This window comes from Clytia hemisphaerica, unplaced genomic scaffold (assembly GCF_902728285.1).
Source record: "Clytia hemisphaerica strain Z4C2 unplaced genomic scaffold, Clytia hemisphaerica genome assembly, whole genome shotgun sequence".
Classification (NCBI taxonomy): domain Eukaryota; kingdom Metazoa; phylum Cnidaria; class Hydrozoa; order Leptothecata; family Clytiidae; genus Clytia; species Clytia hemisphaerica.
Window position 1 is genome coordinate 2,390,324 of NW_027103974.1, and position 16,333 is coordinate 2,406,656.

Here is a 16,333-nt window from a genome sequence, read left to right on the forward strand (position 1 = left end):
GATAGCCAGATTTTCGATGCTTGAGTATAGGCAAAGAAGTTGTACACTGGGCGAGGAGTGAGAATAGATTTTTTCGCATGAAGCTGCAATATCATCCCTGACATAAAAACAAACTCCACCAGTAAATCTGCCTCTAGATTTCTTCTTTCTTGTTGAATCACATCGGAAGGGAGTGAAACCTTCTACTTTAAGTTCTGCGTCTTTATGGTTATATAACCAAGTTTCTGACAATCCAACAAAAAGTTGGTTTTCATTACAAACATTATCTTTAATAAAGGGAACTTTGCTGGGTACTGTTTGTGGACAAAGCCCTTGTATGTTAAAAAATGCAAAGCTATTCACTACTGGAATGTTTGCATTGGGTTGAATGGTAGTTGAGGGATTTGGAATGGTGGTCTGAGCGGTAGTCCTTGTGGGGGTATCAGATGAGTCTGTTGTGGAGGTATTTGGTGAGTCTGTTGTGGAGGTATTTGGTGAGTCTGTTGTTGAGGTAATTGATGAGTCTGTTGTAGGTTTTGTACTTGAAATTGAATGTCTTGGATTTTCTGTCCCAGTGTTTCCAGAATTTCTTCCTTCAACAGACGAATCATATCTAAAAAATGACCAGGCTCTTGTTTGTTATTGTTTGATTGTTTGTTATTGTGCGCTACACTACTTTTCACAGTTGGAGGTTGTCTTTTTGTTCCTTTTACATGAGCAAAACGACAGGATTCTGAAAAGCATTCTCCTTTCCGAAGGGAATCTAAACACATTTTTGGATGAAAGTCCTTGCATTTAGTTCCAAGGTTACATCCTCTTGGTTGCCTTGTTCCATGTTGTGTGAACTTGCGACACATTTTAGGGTGAGTGTAGTTGCATTCCTTTCCTTTTAGGCCATGCTTGCATGTTCCACTTTTGTAAAATTTGCAGATTTGGGATTTCTTTTCATTATCTTTGATTTCGCCTCTTCTTGTTTTGTTGGTTTCGTCATCTTCACTTTGTTTACCAGCAGAGAAATTATAATCAGATGACTGGTCAATGTCGACAACATCAACATCAGTTGTTGAATCGGTTGTGACTGTAAGGGTTGTATCCTGAGCTTCAGTATTTATTGGATGATGGTTGTTCTGAGTTTGGGATGTACTTTTTGTACGTTTTTTACGCTTACTATTCCCTTCTTCATCACTTGGAATGGTAGTAACTTTACAGGGATCGCAAATGTAAAACATTCCTGGTAGATTTAGAGGGTTGACCAAGGTTTTGAAGACATCCGCATCTACAGGTTGGTTGAAATCATTTGTAGCAATTGATGCAAGATTTAACCAACAAGGTTTGTGGACCCCTTGGCCACAAATGGCACATTCGAGAATCGGACAGTCATGAAGGCTGATACGATACCTTCTTTTGCAAACTGAACAATTGTCTGGAAGAAGGTTTTGGATTTTACAGGTTATCAGGTGTGATAACGCCTTCTTTGTTTTATCCTCGAAATGCTGTATTTTTAAAAATTCTGCAGTCTCTTTCAGCAATTCAACCTTCTCTTTGTATATGTCCTTTTCAATCTGTGCTACACTTTTGCCAAATTGATACTTTCGCACACAGATTTCACTGCTTTAGATGAAGTATTCAGACATAATTCAGCAATTAAGTCTTCTATTTCTGACTGATTTTCTTCAACTTGAGATAGCTTTTCTGTTTCGCTAACACTTTCAGGGGTGTTCTCCGTCATGGTGCGAGTGCAGGAGAACCAAAACAGTAAAGTAATAAGAAAAAGGTACTTCCTTTCAATGAAAGATTGAAGTGTCTTGAGAAGTGAAACAATCGATAAAATAAAGGATCGGTACCTGCTCAGCTACACATGGGAACCCAGGTGTTCTCTTGTCATGTGTAGCTGATCCTAGGTCAAATGCTGTGAATATCAATCCTTCTTTGTCAGAATGAGAAGATGTGACAAACTTTCCACAGTGACAAAAACCAACCAGTTTCCCAACAAGTTCCGTTACGGCCACTTGAAACAAGCGGGTAGCACTGGTATTTTAAAACACAGGGTTTCACGGATTTTACAGTGTTCACCGTTTTTGTCTTCTTTATCTTGTCATTTTATTTTTCTCATTTAATCAGACTATAAATTGGTGAAATGAGTCTTCATAAAAAGTGCTCAATGTTACTAGAGCTGTTTAAAGTTAAGAAGCACGAGCCGATGCGGTTAAAATTTTCTCAGTAAGATCCATACATAACGAAAGTGTCAATCCAAAAAAAACATGTTTAATCTAGCAAAGTGACTTAAATTAAAACCATTACAGGTTTCGCAACATATTAAGAACTAGAATGATATCAAAGATGATTTTCTTCAATCACAAGATAAAAATCTAATAAAAATCCCTTTTGAAAACCCAAACATAAGAATGTGTACTGTGAAACTGAAAGTGCTTCCCTTTCATAAAGAATATATACATAATGCAGATTAAAAGGTGAATTTGAAAATGAAATTGAATATAATTTCAGTCATTTGATTTGAAATTTAAAAAGTAAGTAACTTTGGACTGGTGGCATACTGTAGATATAATTTATTTGTATCAAAGGTTACTGAAAATTATCTGAAAAACTTTAACAATCTTTATACGTGTTTCTGCAAAAAGTTTTCAGTTAGAATAAAATTTCTTCATGGTTACTAAAGATATGAATTTGATAGTTGCTCTCAAAATTGCCAGGGGAATTTTCAGATACCGTGTCCTGTTGCAACCACCGTCAACATGGTTAAAAACTTTTCACTTCACATGTAGGTACAACATTGTGTTTGTATTTTATTGGACGTCTGGTTCTAAAAAGTCAAAAAGTTTGTTCAGATTTGATTTGAGCAAAGTATACTCCTGCGTTCAACATCAATACGGTACAATGTGCCGTGGGGGTATTAGTAGAGAGAGTGTTCGAGTCTGTTCATAATATGAGGCTGAAAATCTTCGGCGTACATTACATATCGAAGTACCGTTCTGACACAGTGACATAAACAGCATTTTCAAAGTTTGCTTTTTAAGCTTCAATATTGGCGTAAAGAATTATTCACAAAATAGTATCAAATACTTCATAATCCATCGTTTTCGGCTTTTTTACCCCTTCTGTTTACATTTTTCTGCTCGCTGCTTCCCATGCACAACCATTTTTTTTGCTGTAACACTGTGCTTCAAATGTCCACAAGAATGAATCAGTTCATGTTAGTCATAGTATATTTTCATTGGCATGTCTCACTCACTAAACCTTTTGTAAGAAACTCGATGTTGGTAACAGTTTTTGGCACGTTTTGGCGCAAGGCTTACTCTTTGAAAAATTACTTTCGGCGCATGCAATATCCATATAATTATAGGGTACTCTGGGTTTTGTCTTTCCACCAAAAATTTCAATTTAATTTCCTTCAAAATGAAATCACTATATAGGTAAACAATATGAATTAACGGTCAATTTCCCTTTTGTCTATGCCTTTATAATATCAGCAGGGTTTCGTTAGAGCAGCGCATAACACTCTGTCTGTGTGTATGTGTAACAAACTGTCATTGAAGATGTCCATCGTCCATTCTGACAATTGTATAAGGTTTGATCTAATATCAGTAGTTTGATAGTTATTCAGTCAGTAGCAAACAATGTCCCTCAAGTAAATCCAGTTGAGCAACTACGTTAAAAAGATATTAACCAAGCAAAAATAAAATCTTGTGTGCTGTTTGTTGTTTGTGAAAGCTTTTAGCTGTGTGAACTGGCAGTGCAGACGGGAAGCTACCTTCTCTGTCCATGCATAGCTAGGAAATCAATACAAGTAGCAGCAAAAGAGATATCGCGCGCGAACATTTTTTAACCGCGCGCGGCCCGCTCAGAATCGGAAGAAACAACATGAATCTGAATCATGAATATTTTTCTGGCGAGCAAGTCCGCTACGTGAAGCAACAAAAGCCCCTGCGGGGCAATAACCTTTGTTTGAAAGTAGCACCCCGAATGAGGTAACCTGTTTCAATTTATAACGTTTTCATTGCCAATATACGAATTTGACAAAACTACTAGACCTTTTCATAAATTACGTCACGAACATCACTTGCCTCTTTTTGAAATTATTGCCATGGTGATTACTTTAACCGGATTAAATTTCGCGAGTCAGAGTTTTGAAATATTTCGCGCATAAGCCAGAAAACAGCTGAAAATAGCCAATTTTTGCCATAAATGGAGACTTGGAACTAGTTTCTCCGCCAAAAATACAATTTTAAAAGTTTTGCGGTGGATTTAATTTCGCGAATCAGGAATCTCACGCGTGTTCGCGAGTTTTAATTTCGCGAAAATGGCAAAAATTCGCGAAATCGCGAAATTTAATCTCGCGAAAATTAATCCGATTAAAGTAACTCCCAGCGGGTTTTATCCCGGTATATGAAACTTTTGCCAAGCTTTGACTGAATCCTCCTTTATACTGGTATAAAAAGTGAAATTTTAGCCGAGAAACAAACAGAAATTGTGTTGTAATAAAAAAGTCTTTCCCTGAAGTTGGTTTTCGTACCGTGAGTATCACAGCTCGAACAAATGATGAAAACTTGGCCTCTAGTACCCATGGTAGGGTTTATGAAGTTACGATTAAATTCAAATAAGTGTGTTGAGTATATTCAAAATCTAAAAACTCAAAATGTTAAAAATTCGATAATAGACATTATTTACAGGTTTCAAAATAAAAACAAAAATTCACGCATAAAAAAAAAATTCTCCTAAATTCTATACACCGTAAGATATAACCTAACATTCTTTAAGTGAATGTTTCATTCGGCAATTCCAAATTTATCTTGAGACAAGGAGCTTAGGCTAGCAAACTAGTCTGTTAATCAACATGTCAGAGGGCGGGAAAATAAAGGCGGCGGGCGTTTGCTAGAATAGGAGCTGCGTAGGAGAACGAGCAAAAGTTGGTGAGAGGCTACTTTCAGCCCTTGCCACCGACAAAATTTCTTCTTATGCTTACCTAACTCCTACGCTCACTTTTCCCGCGTGATACCGTTCCAGCCCGACTGGCGTGCCAGTCTACAAGAAGCTTTAAATATATTTTCCTCTTTAAAAGTTCTGAAACTATAAGCCCGATAACATACCAGGGACTAGGGTCGAGGGATAGTTAAATTTGTAGTGCCAATATTATGGTGGCTAGGCAGTGCATAAGTTGTGCAATTGTGAAAAAATCTATAAATTCTACATTATGTACAAAATATCAAAATGTCTAGCGATAAATATTTTTTCAATAAAATTTACAAATTTGGTGTATTAACATTAATATTTAGTTTTAATGGAAAGGTCATGTTAAAACCTCGGCATATTTTCACAAAAAAATTGGTAGTCCGCATATAATTCAATACATTGCTCTTATAGCTCTTCAAACTAGGTAAAATAGCCAAAAAAGGTCACAGACCTGTAACTTTTAATGCGAGGAAGATATGAAAAGGTCTGAACACCCATTCAAAATAAGTGAAGTTCAAAGTTCCAGTATAGTAAAATTTCATATTTTTGGTCAATAAAAATAGAAAAAATCTTCATTCCTTCAAGAGCAATATAATGTAACGAAATATGCAGACTGACAATTCTTTTTGAAACACACTTTAGTCTGGTCTGTACAAGCATCAGAAAGCATCCCTATGTAATGTTTGTTGTTTCCAAGTGCAGAAGCACGAACGAGATGTACTTTTATTGAAAGAAAACTATAATCAATTTTACTTGGCTCTGGTATCTTGTTTGTTTATCATCGAGAACCTTTCAGTTTTATTTCATTGCAATGATTTGTCTGTTGTTTCCTAAATTTTCGAATTCTCTGTTTTAAACCCGTCCACCATTTACATTTTGGCGGGAAATAACTCTCTTTCAATTTTCTTGTCTCCTTTCTTTTTGTCAAGCCACTCATTACATGGGAAGGTTGTCATAGTATTATCCGCCATATTTGTTATTTCCACGTGATCCAACATCCAACCGGCGCCGAAACCTTTGTTGTCATGACCAATAACAAGCTTTGTGAGTGGACCCAAATCTAATGCTTCGATCTTGAAATCATCCATTTGAGCTGCAATGAAAAACACCAACATATTAAATAAAACTTATTCGAAGCAAATCTTAACCACCCCCTCCCCCTTTGGAATCTCGAAAGTGACAAGAAGTCTACTAATGAAAACAAACATAAATCTTATTGTTAAAAGGCTTTGAAGACAATACGAAGGAAATTATTTTTATCTGATGATGGCGTCCATTGAATCCAAATTATCCAAAACTTTTTGAAAATCTTCTTCTTGAAACAAGCATATTGATAAAACTGATAAAACAACACAAAAAAACTTACCTCTTTCGAACAGATCACGGAATTTCTTTTTCAATTCACGTTTCCCCGTATCCCCGTTTTCTCCATATAAGGTGACGTGAACGTTTGCATCCGTACCAGAGCCTTTGACGTCGGCTGTGTATACACGTAGCTCGTATTGAACTGGTTTCAGTTCTAGAAAAACAAAAATTATTCAATTCACTGTAAACGCGGGGTGTATTTCTGAAGGTGTGATTATAGGGGGATTAAGTTCTAGCCTACTAAAGTTTAAGGGTGTAATACCTGAAACACATGATTTAACATCTTTCTCCCGTAAAAAATTCCATACTGGGTCTGAGTAAAATCTCTGGTGTAACAAATTATGACTTGAAATCCTTGGATGATCTTTGAAAGGGTTCTTACGGTGAAATTCTATTGTTTTCTTACAAATGTAAAAATCTTGGAACTTTACTTTTCTCAACTATAGGTTCTGCTCGGGATAATTGAAGGAATCTACAGGCTAAAAGATAAAAACGTCATCTTTCAAACATACCTCTTATAGTGTTGACACGTGACTTTTCGACGCGTGCGCAGTTCAATCGAACGTGTTTACTCTCTTTACTGGTGCTCAAATTCACCCAATCATTGTGCTCAAAAATATACCTAAAAAGTGAGAATGTCGAAGGAAAAATATCAACAGGAAAATAATCAAATTAAGAATGCAGCAAAACACTTACAGGTTATTGATATGAATATGTTTATGTTTATGTTTATGTTTATGTTTATGTTTCTTTTCTTTAAAGTTGATGCAAAGTAGTACAATGTGTACTTAGCTCGAGGCTAATCAATATCAACTATTAATTACAAATCTATCTAGAATGTTGATACTCAAGATCAACTATTATTTACAAATTAATTTAAATTCAATCAATGAAACCAACGCCATGGATAAAAGTGCGACAGTTTCGGCAAGGACAAGTAGTGGGCCTCCATTGCTTGATTTCTTTTTTAAATTCATCTAGGTTTTTAAGTTTTTTAAAGTCATCGGGAAGGGTAGCCCAGATTTTAGGTCCCAGGAAAGCTAAAGACGATTTTCCATTCATTTCACTTTCAACTACTCTACTACGAAAGGAATTCCTTTTCTCGTTTTGATCTTACATTGGTTTTTGAGAAATATTTTACTTTCTGATTCATTGAGTTTTGATTTAAATAGCTCTGTGGATAAGGATTGAATTGCTCGTTGATGGAAGGTGGAACCGTTGTCAAGTTTCAACAGATCATCGAATGATGAGTTGTAGTCTGAGTAAACGATTCTCAAGCATCTTTTATGTAGATTGTTGATTTTATCCTCTAGAGCTCTGCTATGAAACATCCATATGAGAGGACAGTAATTGAAGTGGCATTTAATGAAAGCATTCATCAAGCGTTTCTTTTTTTCTAAAGTGAGATATGTGCTCATTCTGGCTAAGGCGGTTATTTTCAAACTAGCTTTCTTGCAAAGATTTTCTATATGCGATTCAAACGTAAAAGATTATCGAAGGTTACTCCAAGAATCTTTGACGTTTTGGTATTGAAAACAGTTTCTTCTCTAATATTTAGATAGAGCGAGTCGTCAATGATGTTAACTATTAGCTGACATTTGTCAGCATTACCAACCATTTGATTAATCGAAAGCCATGTGAAGATTTTTTCTGCTACAGAGCTTAGTTTACCACTTACTTCAATCCAGGTAGGAGCACTAACATAGGGTGTCGTATCGTCCGCATAATTCGCAACCTTAGTATCCTCAATGATGAAAAAGAGGTCACAGATATAAATATTGAAAAACAGAGGACCAAGGATTGATCCCTGGGGAACACCATCCTTGATCTTGATCCAGTTACTCAGTTCGTTGCCTACTTTTGTCCTTTGTTGCCTATTTTCTAGATAACTCTTGACTAACCCAGTGGAAAGGTCATCGAACCCGTATGCACTGATCTTTGCTACAAGTAATTTGTGGCACATGCAGTCAAAGGCCTTAGAAAGGTCGATGAGCAGTGCCCCAAAAACATCTTTTTTGTCATTGGCTAGCTTCCAGAGCTCTTCCATTGGGAGAAGAGAGGTTTGAGTGGAATATCCTTTCCTGAAACCACATTGTTGTTCATCAAAGTAGTGCTCAAAGTATTCTGATATTTGATTGTGATATACTCTTTCGTAAATTTTGGATATTACCGGCAGTATACTTATTGGTCTATAGTTACTTTTATCGTTTTTAGAATTTTTCTTGTAGACTGGGGTGACTGTCGCGAACTTGGAAATGTTGGGAAAAATACCTGAGCTGAAGGAGTCATTTATGCTTATAGAGAAGCAGCTTGCAAATAAGTGAGAGTATTTTTTAATTATTTTCGCTGGTATATCATTTTCCGCTTGAGACTTATTTGTCTTAAGGTTACTAATTATCTTCTCTACTTCGTCTTCGGTGGTGTTTCTAAACTTGAAGGAGTTTTCATTGTTTGATACCTTTTCTTTTATTTTGAGTATACTAGGGTGGTTTCTAAAAAGCATTATTTCATTTGAAGAATATTATCAGAAAGTTCATTGAGAGGCACTGGTTCTGTTGGTGGTTGATTGAGATCTAATTTTTCAGTGATATTTATGAAGAACTCATTAAACATTTTTCCAATTTCTTTATCATCTTTAATCAGTTCATCATTTTCGACTAAGGTTATTTTCTCACTTATTGGTCCTTTATTAGAGAAAAAAGGGCGCACAGTTTTCCAAAATCTTTTATTGTCAGTGATTTGCTTTTCATCCAGAGATTCATAAAATCTTCTTTTAGTGTTTCTCAGGAGATATAAGCATCGGTTTCGCTGTTGGTTGTAATTATATTTGTTGATGTTAGAGGGGTCTTTTCGTTTAATGTTATTAAGTCGAGATCGATGCATCATGGCCTTTCGTAGTGATTTTGTCATGAAAGGTTTATCATTACCTCTTAGTATTTTAGTTTTTATCGGTGCTTCAGCGTTTAGAAGATTTACTACACTTTTCATTTTATGTTCAAAGTTGCGATTCGACTCAAGTACTTGTGTTAAATGATTTTTGAAAAGATCTTCGTTAAGATTTTTGTAGCATCTATATTTAATGGCTTTAGGTGGACCAAAGAAATATAAGTAGAGAGTGGTTTTTAAGACTCTTATTGTGATGTTGTGAAAGTCCGATAGGCTATTAGATACAGAGGAAGAGCCCTTAAAACTTCTTTGGTAATTTGTTAGCATCAGATCAATTCATTTTGGATTTTCTGCGTTTTTGAAGCACGTAGGTTCATTTATCAAGCTAGAAAGCTCCCTGCTAGCAAGAAACTCAGGCATTTTATGTTTGTCGATTTCACAATTGAAATCCCCCAGTAGTAAAAGTCGGTCATGATCTCCTATAGAATCAAGGCTATTTTGTAAAAGCTCTAAATGTGAATTTATATTGTCTACATGCGGATTATAAGAGCAACCCAGTAGCCATTTTTGCTTCTTCAGATTGACCTCGATGAATATAGCTTCATAATTCTTGTCTTTTAATACGAGTTTAGAAGGAATGCCCTGACGTACGTAGAGTAGAAGACCTCCTCCCTGTTTGTCCCTGTCCAAGCGATATGGACGCGAGTAGTTTTCAATAATGAAATGATTTTCAGGGAATGATTCGTCAATCTTAGTTTCAGATACCAAAAAAATGTCTACGTTATCTTTGATAACTAATTTGAGACCTTCAAATTTGTATCTTATCGAGTTGATATTAAGATGTCCTATGATGACGTTTGCGACGTTATTAATACGGATTTTTCTCAGAGCCTTTTCTTCGAATTCATAAGACTTTTCCGTTGGTTTGTCAAGCAATGGGGGACCATCTACATACCTTTCACTGTCACCCTTTTCTTTGTTGTTGGATTCATCGTTGTCTGTACTGTTTTTGTCGTTTTCATTGGTTTTGTTGGTGATTTTTATGTTTTTGTTTTTTCTTGGTATTTCTTTAAGGTTCGTTGTGTAGGGTGTTAATGTTGGTTTTCTTTTCGACGAAACTTCCTGAGGCCGTAACCGTTTTTTGAGTTTCCCCGAACGCGATGTACCCATTCAGTATCGTCTAGGTTCAGATTATTTGCTTTATCCAGCCATTCCTTTAGAACTGCTCTTTCAGTTCGAGTTAGGTCTTCCGTAATGCTTATTCCTTTATAGTCGTCATTTCCTTTGAGGGCTGATAGGCTGTGAAGGAGGGACAACTTTTCTTTTTCTGAACCAAGGACAAGTTTTATTGGCCTCTTTTTGTTGGTTTCCTCGGTACCGATTCTCGATACGTTCTTTATAGTTGGAGGTGGAATTTTTACCGTCTTGATGAGGCTTTCAATATACCTTTTATCACAGTCGTTTTTATCTTCACCAGTCCATTCAGCAACTCCATGGATGACGACATTTCTTTGCCGCTGGTCATGGTCTTTTTTTTCTTTTATCTCTTCGTAGCGAGCCTCTTTTATAATGGACTTTAAACCGCTTGTTGTTACTTGAGACGTAATTTTAGTTGCGTCAGCGTAGGACGTGTTGGCTTTGGTTACTTGATCCTCAACCTTGGTCAAGGATGACTGGATTTCTTCTAGAATTGAAGATTTAATTGTCTCCCCAAAAGTTTTAAATTGCTCTTGAATCTTCTTGTCAAGAGCTTTGACGGTGTGTTCTTCGACTTTGTTTGTTCTTTGTGAGTTATATTTAACTTTCCAATGATTTAACTCTTTATCTTTCTGTTCAATAGATTTCTTCAGTTCTTCTTCTTTTCCCTGGCATAGTAAGACTATATCTTTGGATACTTCCACACAGTTGAAACAGATGAAAGTAGACTTTGCTGTGGAGCGAGTTGTTTTGTTTCTCTGGCTATTTAGATGAGCTTGCACTTGGTACGCAGGGAGTTGCGAGCACTTGAAGTGCACATGGCGAGAGCATTTTACGACGGAGCATTGTAGAGTATTGGTTTCTTCGGTGATGAGACAGTTTGTCGGTGAACAGCTTGGTACGGTGACTGATTCTGATAAATCGATCGAGGAGATGTCACTCGGCGTGTCCTCTTCCATTTTGGTTATTTTGAGGTTGATGATGTGATTGAGTTGGTTTTGGTGAGCTTATTTTAGTAAAAAATACTGAGATTTCATCTATATGTATATACCATCTATATATACCTTTTATCCCCCTAAACTCGATCCAGTCCTTTTTTTACACCTTTTTCTATTGTCTATAGGTGCGAAAAAATAAAAATGCTATGTGATCGACCTTCCATATTTTACACTAGCAAGTTTATGTATTTGCACTTTAAAGGAAGGCAGAGTGACTTAATTTATTTGGAAAAATCCGCAATTCTGACCCGCAAAATAAGGACGGTAAGTGCTGATTTACCGTCGTCCTCAGTCAGTCAGGATGTAGACAATAAGAAAAGCTCGCCGTCTCCGTCACAGAAAAACACACATTCATAAGCTCGCTACTATCACAGGAAGAACAGAAAGACATTGCACTACCAAAGCTTGATAGAATCGACTTGAATGACGTCACACAACTAATGTCGCTATCACACTTACGTCACATCTTCTTCCAGGTCTTTGATCCTCATTTCTTGCAAGTGCCATTTGGAAGAACCATCAGAATTTTTAACTGTTGAACCTTTCCGTTCAGTGAGTGTGACCATGATTGTCTTCAAAGCAGCCAATGGTTTGCTTGCGATTTTTACAACGTTCGTTTGACCACGCTTTAACAATTTACCTTGAGAAAAATTAAAGTTTAAATTGAAAGATTAATGAAGAATGAAGAATCTGTGACAGCTTTCAGTCATCACCGTATCATTTCCACTGACCTTTATATACCCTGGACCGAGCTTTACCCCCCATCTTTGATTGGAGTTTTTTTGGAATTGGTACCCGAGAAGAAGCCATTGCAAAGTTAAAAATCAACGTCTAACGGCGCTACATCATCAACAGTATTCGAGGAAAAGTAGATATATAGCGCTCTCGATGCATTTTCACCGTTATTGAGTAGTGCCGCCATTGGTATCCTAATTTCAAAAAAACTCCGATCAAAGATTTTGATTGGCCAGGATTAAGAAACTTGGTCCAGGGTATATAAAGGTCAGTGATCGATTCTAATCACATCGATCAACATCAATCAAGACTCATTCAAGATCTCATACACGTTTTTTTATAAGAATAGTGTTTTTTTAATTTCATGATGGATATTCTAAACCTTTCGGGAAAAATCATTCTGAGATATTCTTACGGTATATTTTTAAAATAGGATCCAACCCAGATCCAAATCTTGCATGCAATACATATATCGAGCAAAGATTTGGTATTCTTGTGAAAGCTTTTAGCATTGCTACATAGGGAATAATTGGCAATTTACAGATAAAAATGCTCTAGAAATTGGCATTCTTAGGTTCAGTTGCCGAATTCAATGATGGTGTTATTCTTAGCATATTCTTAATTTTTTTCCCAATTTCATCATGAATATTCATTATAAAGTATATTCTTATAAAAAAAAGCGTGTAAAAAGTTGGTCATTGACTCTCTTTAACTAAATCTCTCCCTAAGTGGGATCAAGGAACTTGAATAAAACAGATCTCTTTTATTTAAGCTTCTTGGTGGGATAGATTTTCCTGTCCCTTCAGCTTGAAAATATGTATAAACTCTCCAAACTCCTAACGAATTTGTCTTCCCGATATAGTGCTCGAGTTATTAGAGAGAGGCTTTATTCCGTGTCAAGATGGTTAAACTAGATCCGCTGAGAAAGCTTTATTCCGCCATTAAAGAGGACGGGGTATATTACGTCACATTTTTTGACAAAATAAGTAGGGACCTAGGAGCACCAGGAGACATACGCCATTTGATAGCACACAATAGAGGCCTATTGAATCGTGCATAGGTTGTGGTTAGCGCTTTCCCCCGGAATGGCCCCAGTGTGAAAAGAGCGAACAAGGGGAAAAACGTTCGATGGTCACTACAAAAGTCAACCAAACTAGATCACCCAAAAAAGGTATAGTTGCCTCTCTCTAATTCGATCTTCAAGGGACAAAGATTTTTCTTCGAATTACGGAAAGATTCGAATAATAGAAGTTCGAATTAGGGAGACTGTATTTTGTGAAAAACCACCAAGAAATACTTACTTTTGTTTTCAATGAGAATATCTTTGGATTTCTTTCCCTGTTCATCGATGAGGATCAGATTTACGTTATTAGTGGATCCTGCGTTCCCTTTGTCTGATGTCACCATGGTTACCTCGTATCCTGTTTCAAAAGTCGCGTGATTAGTTTTAACGAAAATCATTGATAGAAAAACATGCCAAATGGAACCAGTAAATTTTGGCTCAGGATGCGCTGTTCTTAATTTTTTGAAATTGTCAGGCTAAATGTTCTTACGATGTTCTTAACACTCTTAGTTTCTTTACTTAAAAACTGAAAACTGGTTGAAAGTCAGTACTTTCTTAGCAATTTCTGAAATCTGAGACCCAGATTGTTCTTAATTTGTTCTTAGGTTTTAGCCAATTTTCAGCCTCGTGTTCTTATAAAATTGTTCTCATATAGAAATCATGTATGTGTTGTCTATCATTCGAAATCAAAGTAAAGTTTAAAATTTCTTTAAAATTTGTCTCAGTGAAAAACACATGAATATTCAGTTACAATATATCAGAGTCTGTGAAATTCTTCAAATTGGAGGAAGAACTTACCTGCTACAGCAAGACTTTCTTTAGAAGCGGCCGCCATCAGGCTATTGGAGCAAGGGAGCTCTCGCATCAGGCTACCATCGTCTTCATCTTTTGCAAGCCATCTTTCACATGGGAAATTATATTTTTCTTGTGTGTCATCGTCAACGATGTCAACACCTTGTAGAAACCATCCCGCTCTCATGTACTTATTGTCGTGCCAAATTCTGATCTTTGTTAATTGACCTGGTTTTTATGTAAAAAAGGGAATTGAAACTTTGAGATGATTTTTTTCACATTTGCATTACTTTAATTATATGTACGTCAATTACCACACCCGAAAAAAAACAGACACTACACTCACCTTTAGTAGTAAATGGAGACATAATGAGGGTTGAAAAGGCATTTTAAAACTCTCGTATTTCCTCAAATTTAATTTTCGTGAATTTAGGAGCAACGCTTATTTTGAAATCTAAGTTGCAAAACTTTTGAAACGTTTACCTATCCTACGAATTTGATTGGTTCACGGGTACGTTTCGAGGCGCTACCAGGGGTTAGTAACGAACAAGGAAAATTTAAAATATCTTTGATTTCTGTTGTCTTACTTCAGGAATTGAAGTATATATTTAACTTTCGTTTTTTCATAATTTCTAATAAGCGCCACATTTGAAAAAGGGGGGTGGGGGGGCTAAATAAAGGGCGGCATTTAATAGAGGAAATACGTCAAAGTCAAAGCTTTTAGGACTTTTAGGACTGACAATAAAACTAGAAAGGACTGACAAGAAAACTGGAAAGGCCAAAAAGTTTAACCCTCATGCAATTTTTACTGTCAAAAAGCTACTCACCTAAACTAAGCATTGAGAAATTGAAAGTATCTGTTTTTCCTCTTTCAAATTTATCTTTGTTAGTTAACGAGTCTTTTAATGCCAGTTCGTCCGAATTTCCTTTCTGTCCGAAAATGATGAGAAAAACGTTAGCATCTGTTCCACAGCCTCGTTTGTCACCAGTAACAACGTTGATTGTGTATGTCGTTTCTATGGTAATGAAAAAAACATATTTTCATCATCAATGTTATTTCAGGGTTTAGAGATTATTTCCAACCTAACGATTGAACACATTTTATACCGTAGTCAAGTCTCCATAACACGAACACGCAACGCACATAAACTTTTTACGTTAAGGAAATTTCAAATTATGGAGTTTATAAGTTAGCATTGCTAACTAAAGTGACGAGAAAACTTGTTCGAATTATAGAGGTACGAGTGAAAAAGTCTTCAATCTTGATTCGATTTACCAAGATATTTGACCTATTTTAGCTGCATAACGCGAATAAGGAAGGAGGAATCACCTATATCAAACTGTTATATCTCGACTAAGAAATAGTTAAACAAAATACTTTAAGTTTTTACTTAGGACCATAAAATGTTTGCTTAGACCAAATAACTCAAACCATCCAATGATTCATTTCTCTATTTTTCAGATAACTTTATCGAAATTTGAATGTAAAGGTATGAAATCGAAAAAATTCTGTTACAAATGGTACCTTTCACGATTTTTTTGCCATCAACTTCTGCTCCTAACTCTCTGATCAATTTCTTTGTGTTTCCTTTTGTTTTAGATATCCAATCGTTGCACTGGAATATGGTCACGTGCTCCGTATTCAAGTTCATGAAGACAACCTGTGGTAATAAAGAAAGCGAAGGATGAAGAAAAAAACAAGATGTCAAGGGGGTACTAGGGTTACAGAAACCAGTTACAGAAAGAACTGGACGTCCACCTTAGAGAGAAAAAATCTGTAAAAAAGTGAACGTTAGGGAGTGTTTGAAAGTATAAGACTAGTGTTGACTTAGTGATAATTTGTTTCGGTCTTTCGGTGTTTCGGTGAAATTCTTTAAACACTGACGAAGATGCTTTGGATTACCGGAAGATGATGAGTTGTTTTTTTTGTTTTAATTCTGTTACTCTTTCAAAGAAATTGGTTGGCAAAATTAGTAGGGTGAAATCGCTGATTATAAGAATAATTGTTCATCTTATTGTCGCTAAATAAATAAATTGTAAATTGGAAATATATTGACTCACCTTTTCGAGTAACCAATGCGGACGACTACCTTTCCCATTGCTTTCAAATTTCAATTTAGTAGGTGTGCCCACATCTTCCAAATCTAGTCGTAGTAGATCCACGGAATTGCGCTCAAATCTAATAACAAAGATAATAAAAAGTCAGTGATTAAGATATATTTTCCATGCATACCGTATAGAGGAAGTGGTATGCACTGACTGAGGATATGGGGAGAATAAAAAGGTCGCCTCTTTGGATACTTTTCAGTTCAATTTTTCTCCGTTCAGGTAATACGCTCTTCTCGAAATG

General features: G+C 36.1%; 1 protein-coding gene across 1 annotated transcript in view; it reads right to left on the bottom strand.

Moving 5' to 3' along the window:
- Positions 1–5,813: 5,813 nt before the first annotated feature.
- LOC136810724 (lipoxygenase homology domain-containing protein 1-like) overlaps positions 5,814–16,333 on the bottom strand; it is a 47,770-nt gene continuing 37,250 nt past the window's right edge. The window contains exons 41-49 of the mRNA XM_067067325.1: positions 16,045–16,162; positions 15,509–15,644; positions 14,811–14,999; positions 13,990–14,211; positions 13,430–13,549; positions 11,853–12,033; positions 6,825–6,934; positions 6,314–6,466; positions 5,814–6,040 (exon numbers count right to left, since the gene is read on the bottom strand). Coding sequence (XP_066923426.1) covers positions 5,817–6,040; positions 6,314–6,466; positions 6,825–6,934; positions 11,853–12,033; positions 13,430–13,549; positions 13,990–14,211; positions 14,811–14,999; positions 15,509–15,644; positions 16,045–16,162 — 1,453 coding nt within the window. The 3' untranslated portion in view covers positions 5,814–5,816. The remainder of the gene's footprint in view (positions 6,041–6,313; positions 6,467–6,824; positions 6,935–11,852; positions 12,034–13,429; positions 13,550–13,989; positions 14,212–14,810; positions 15,000–15,508; positions 15,645–16,044; positions 16,163–16,333) is intronic.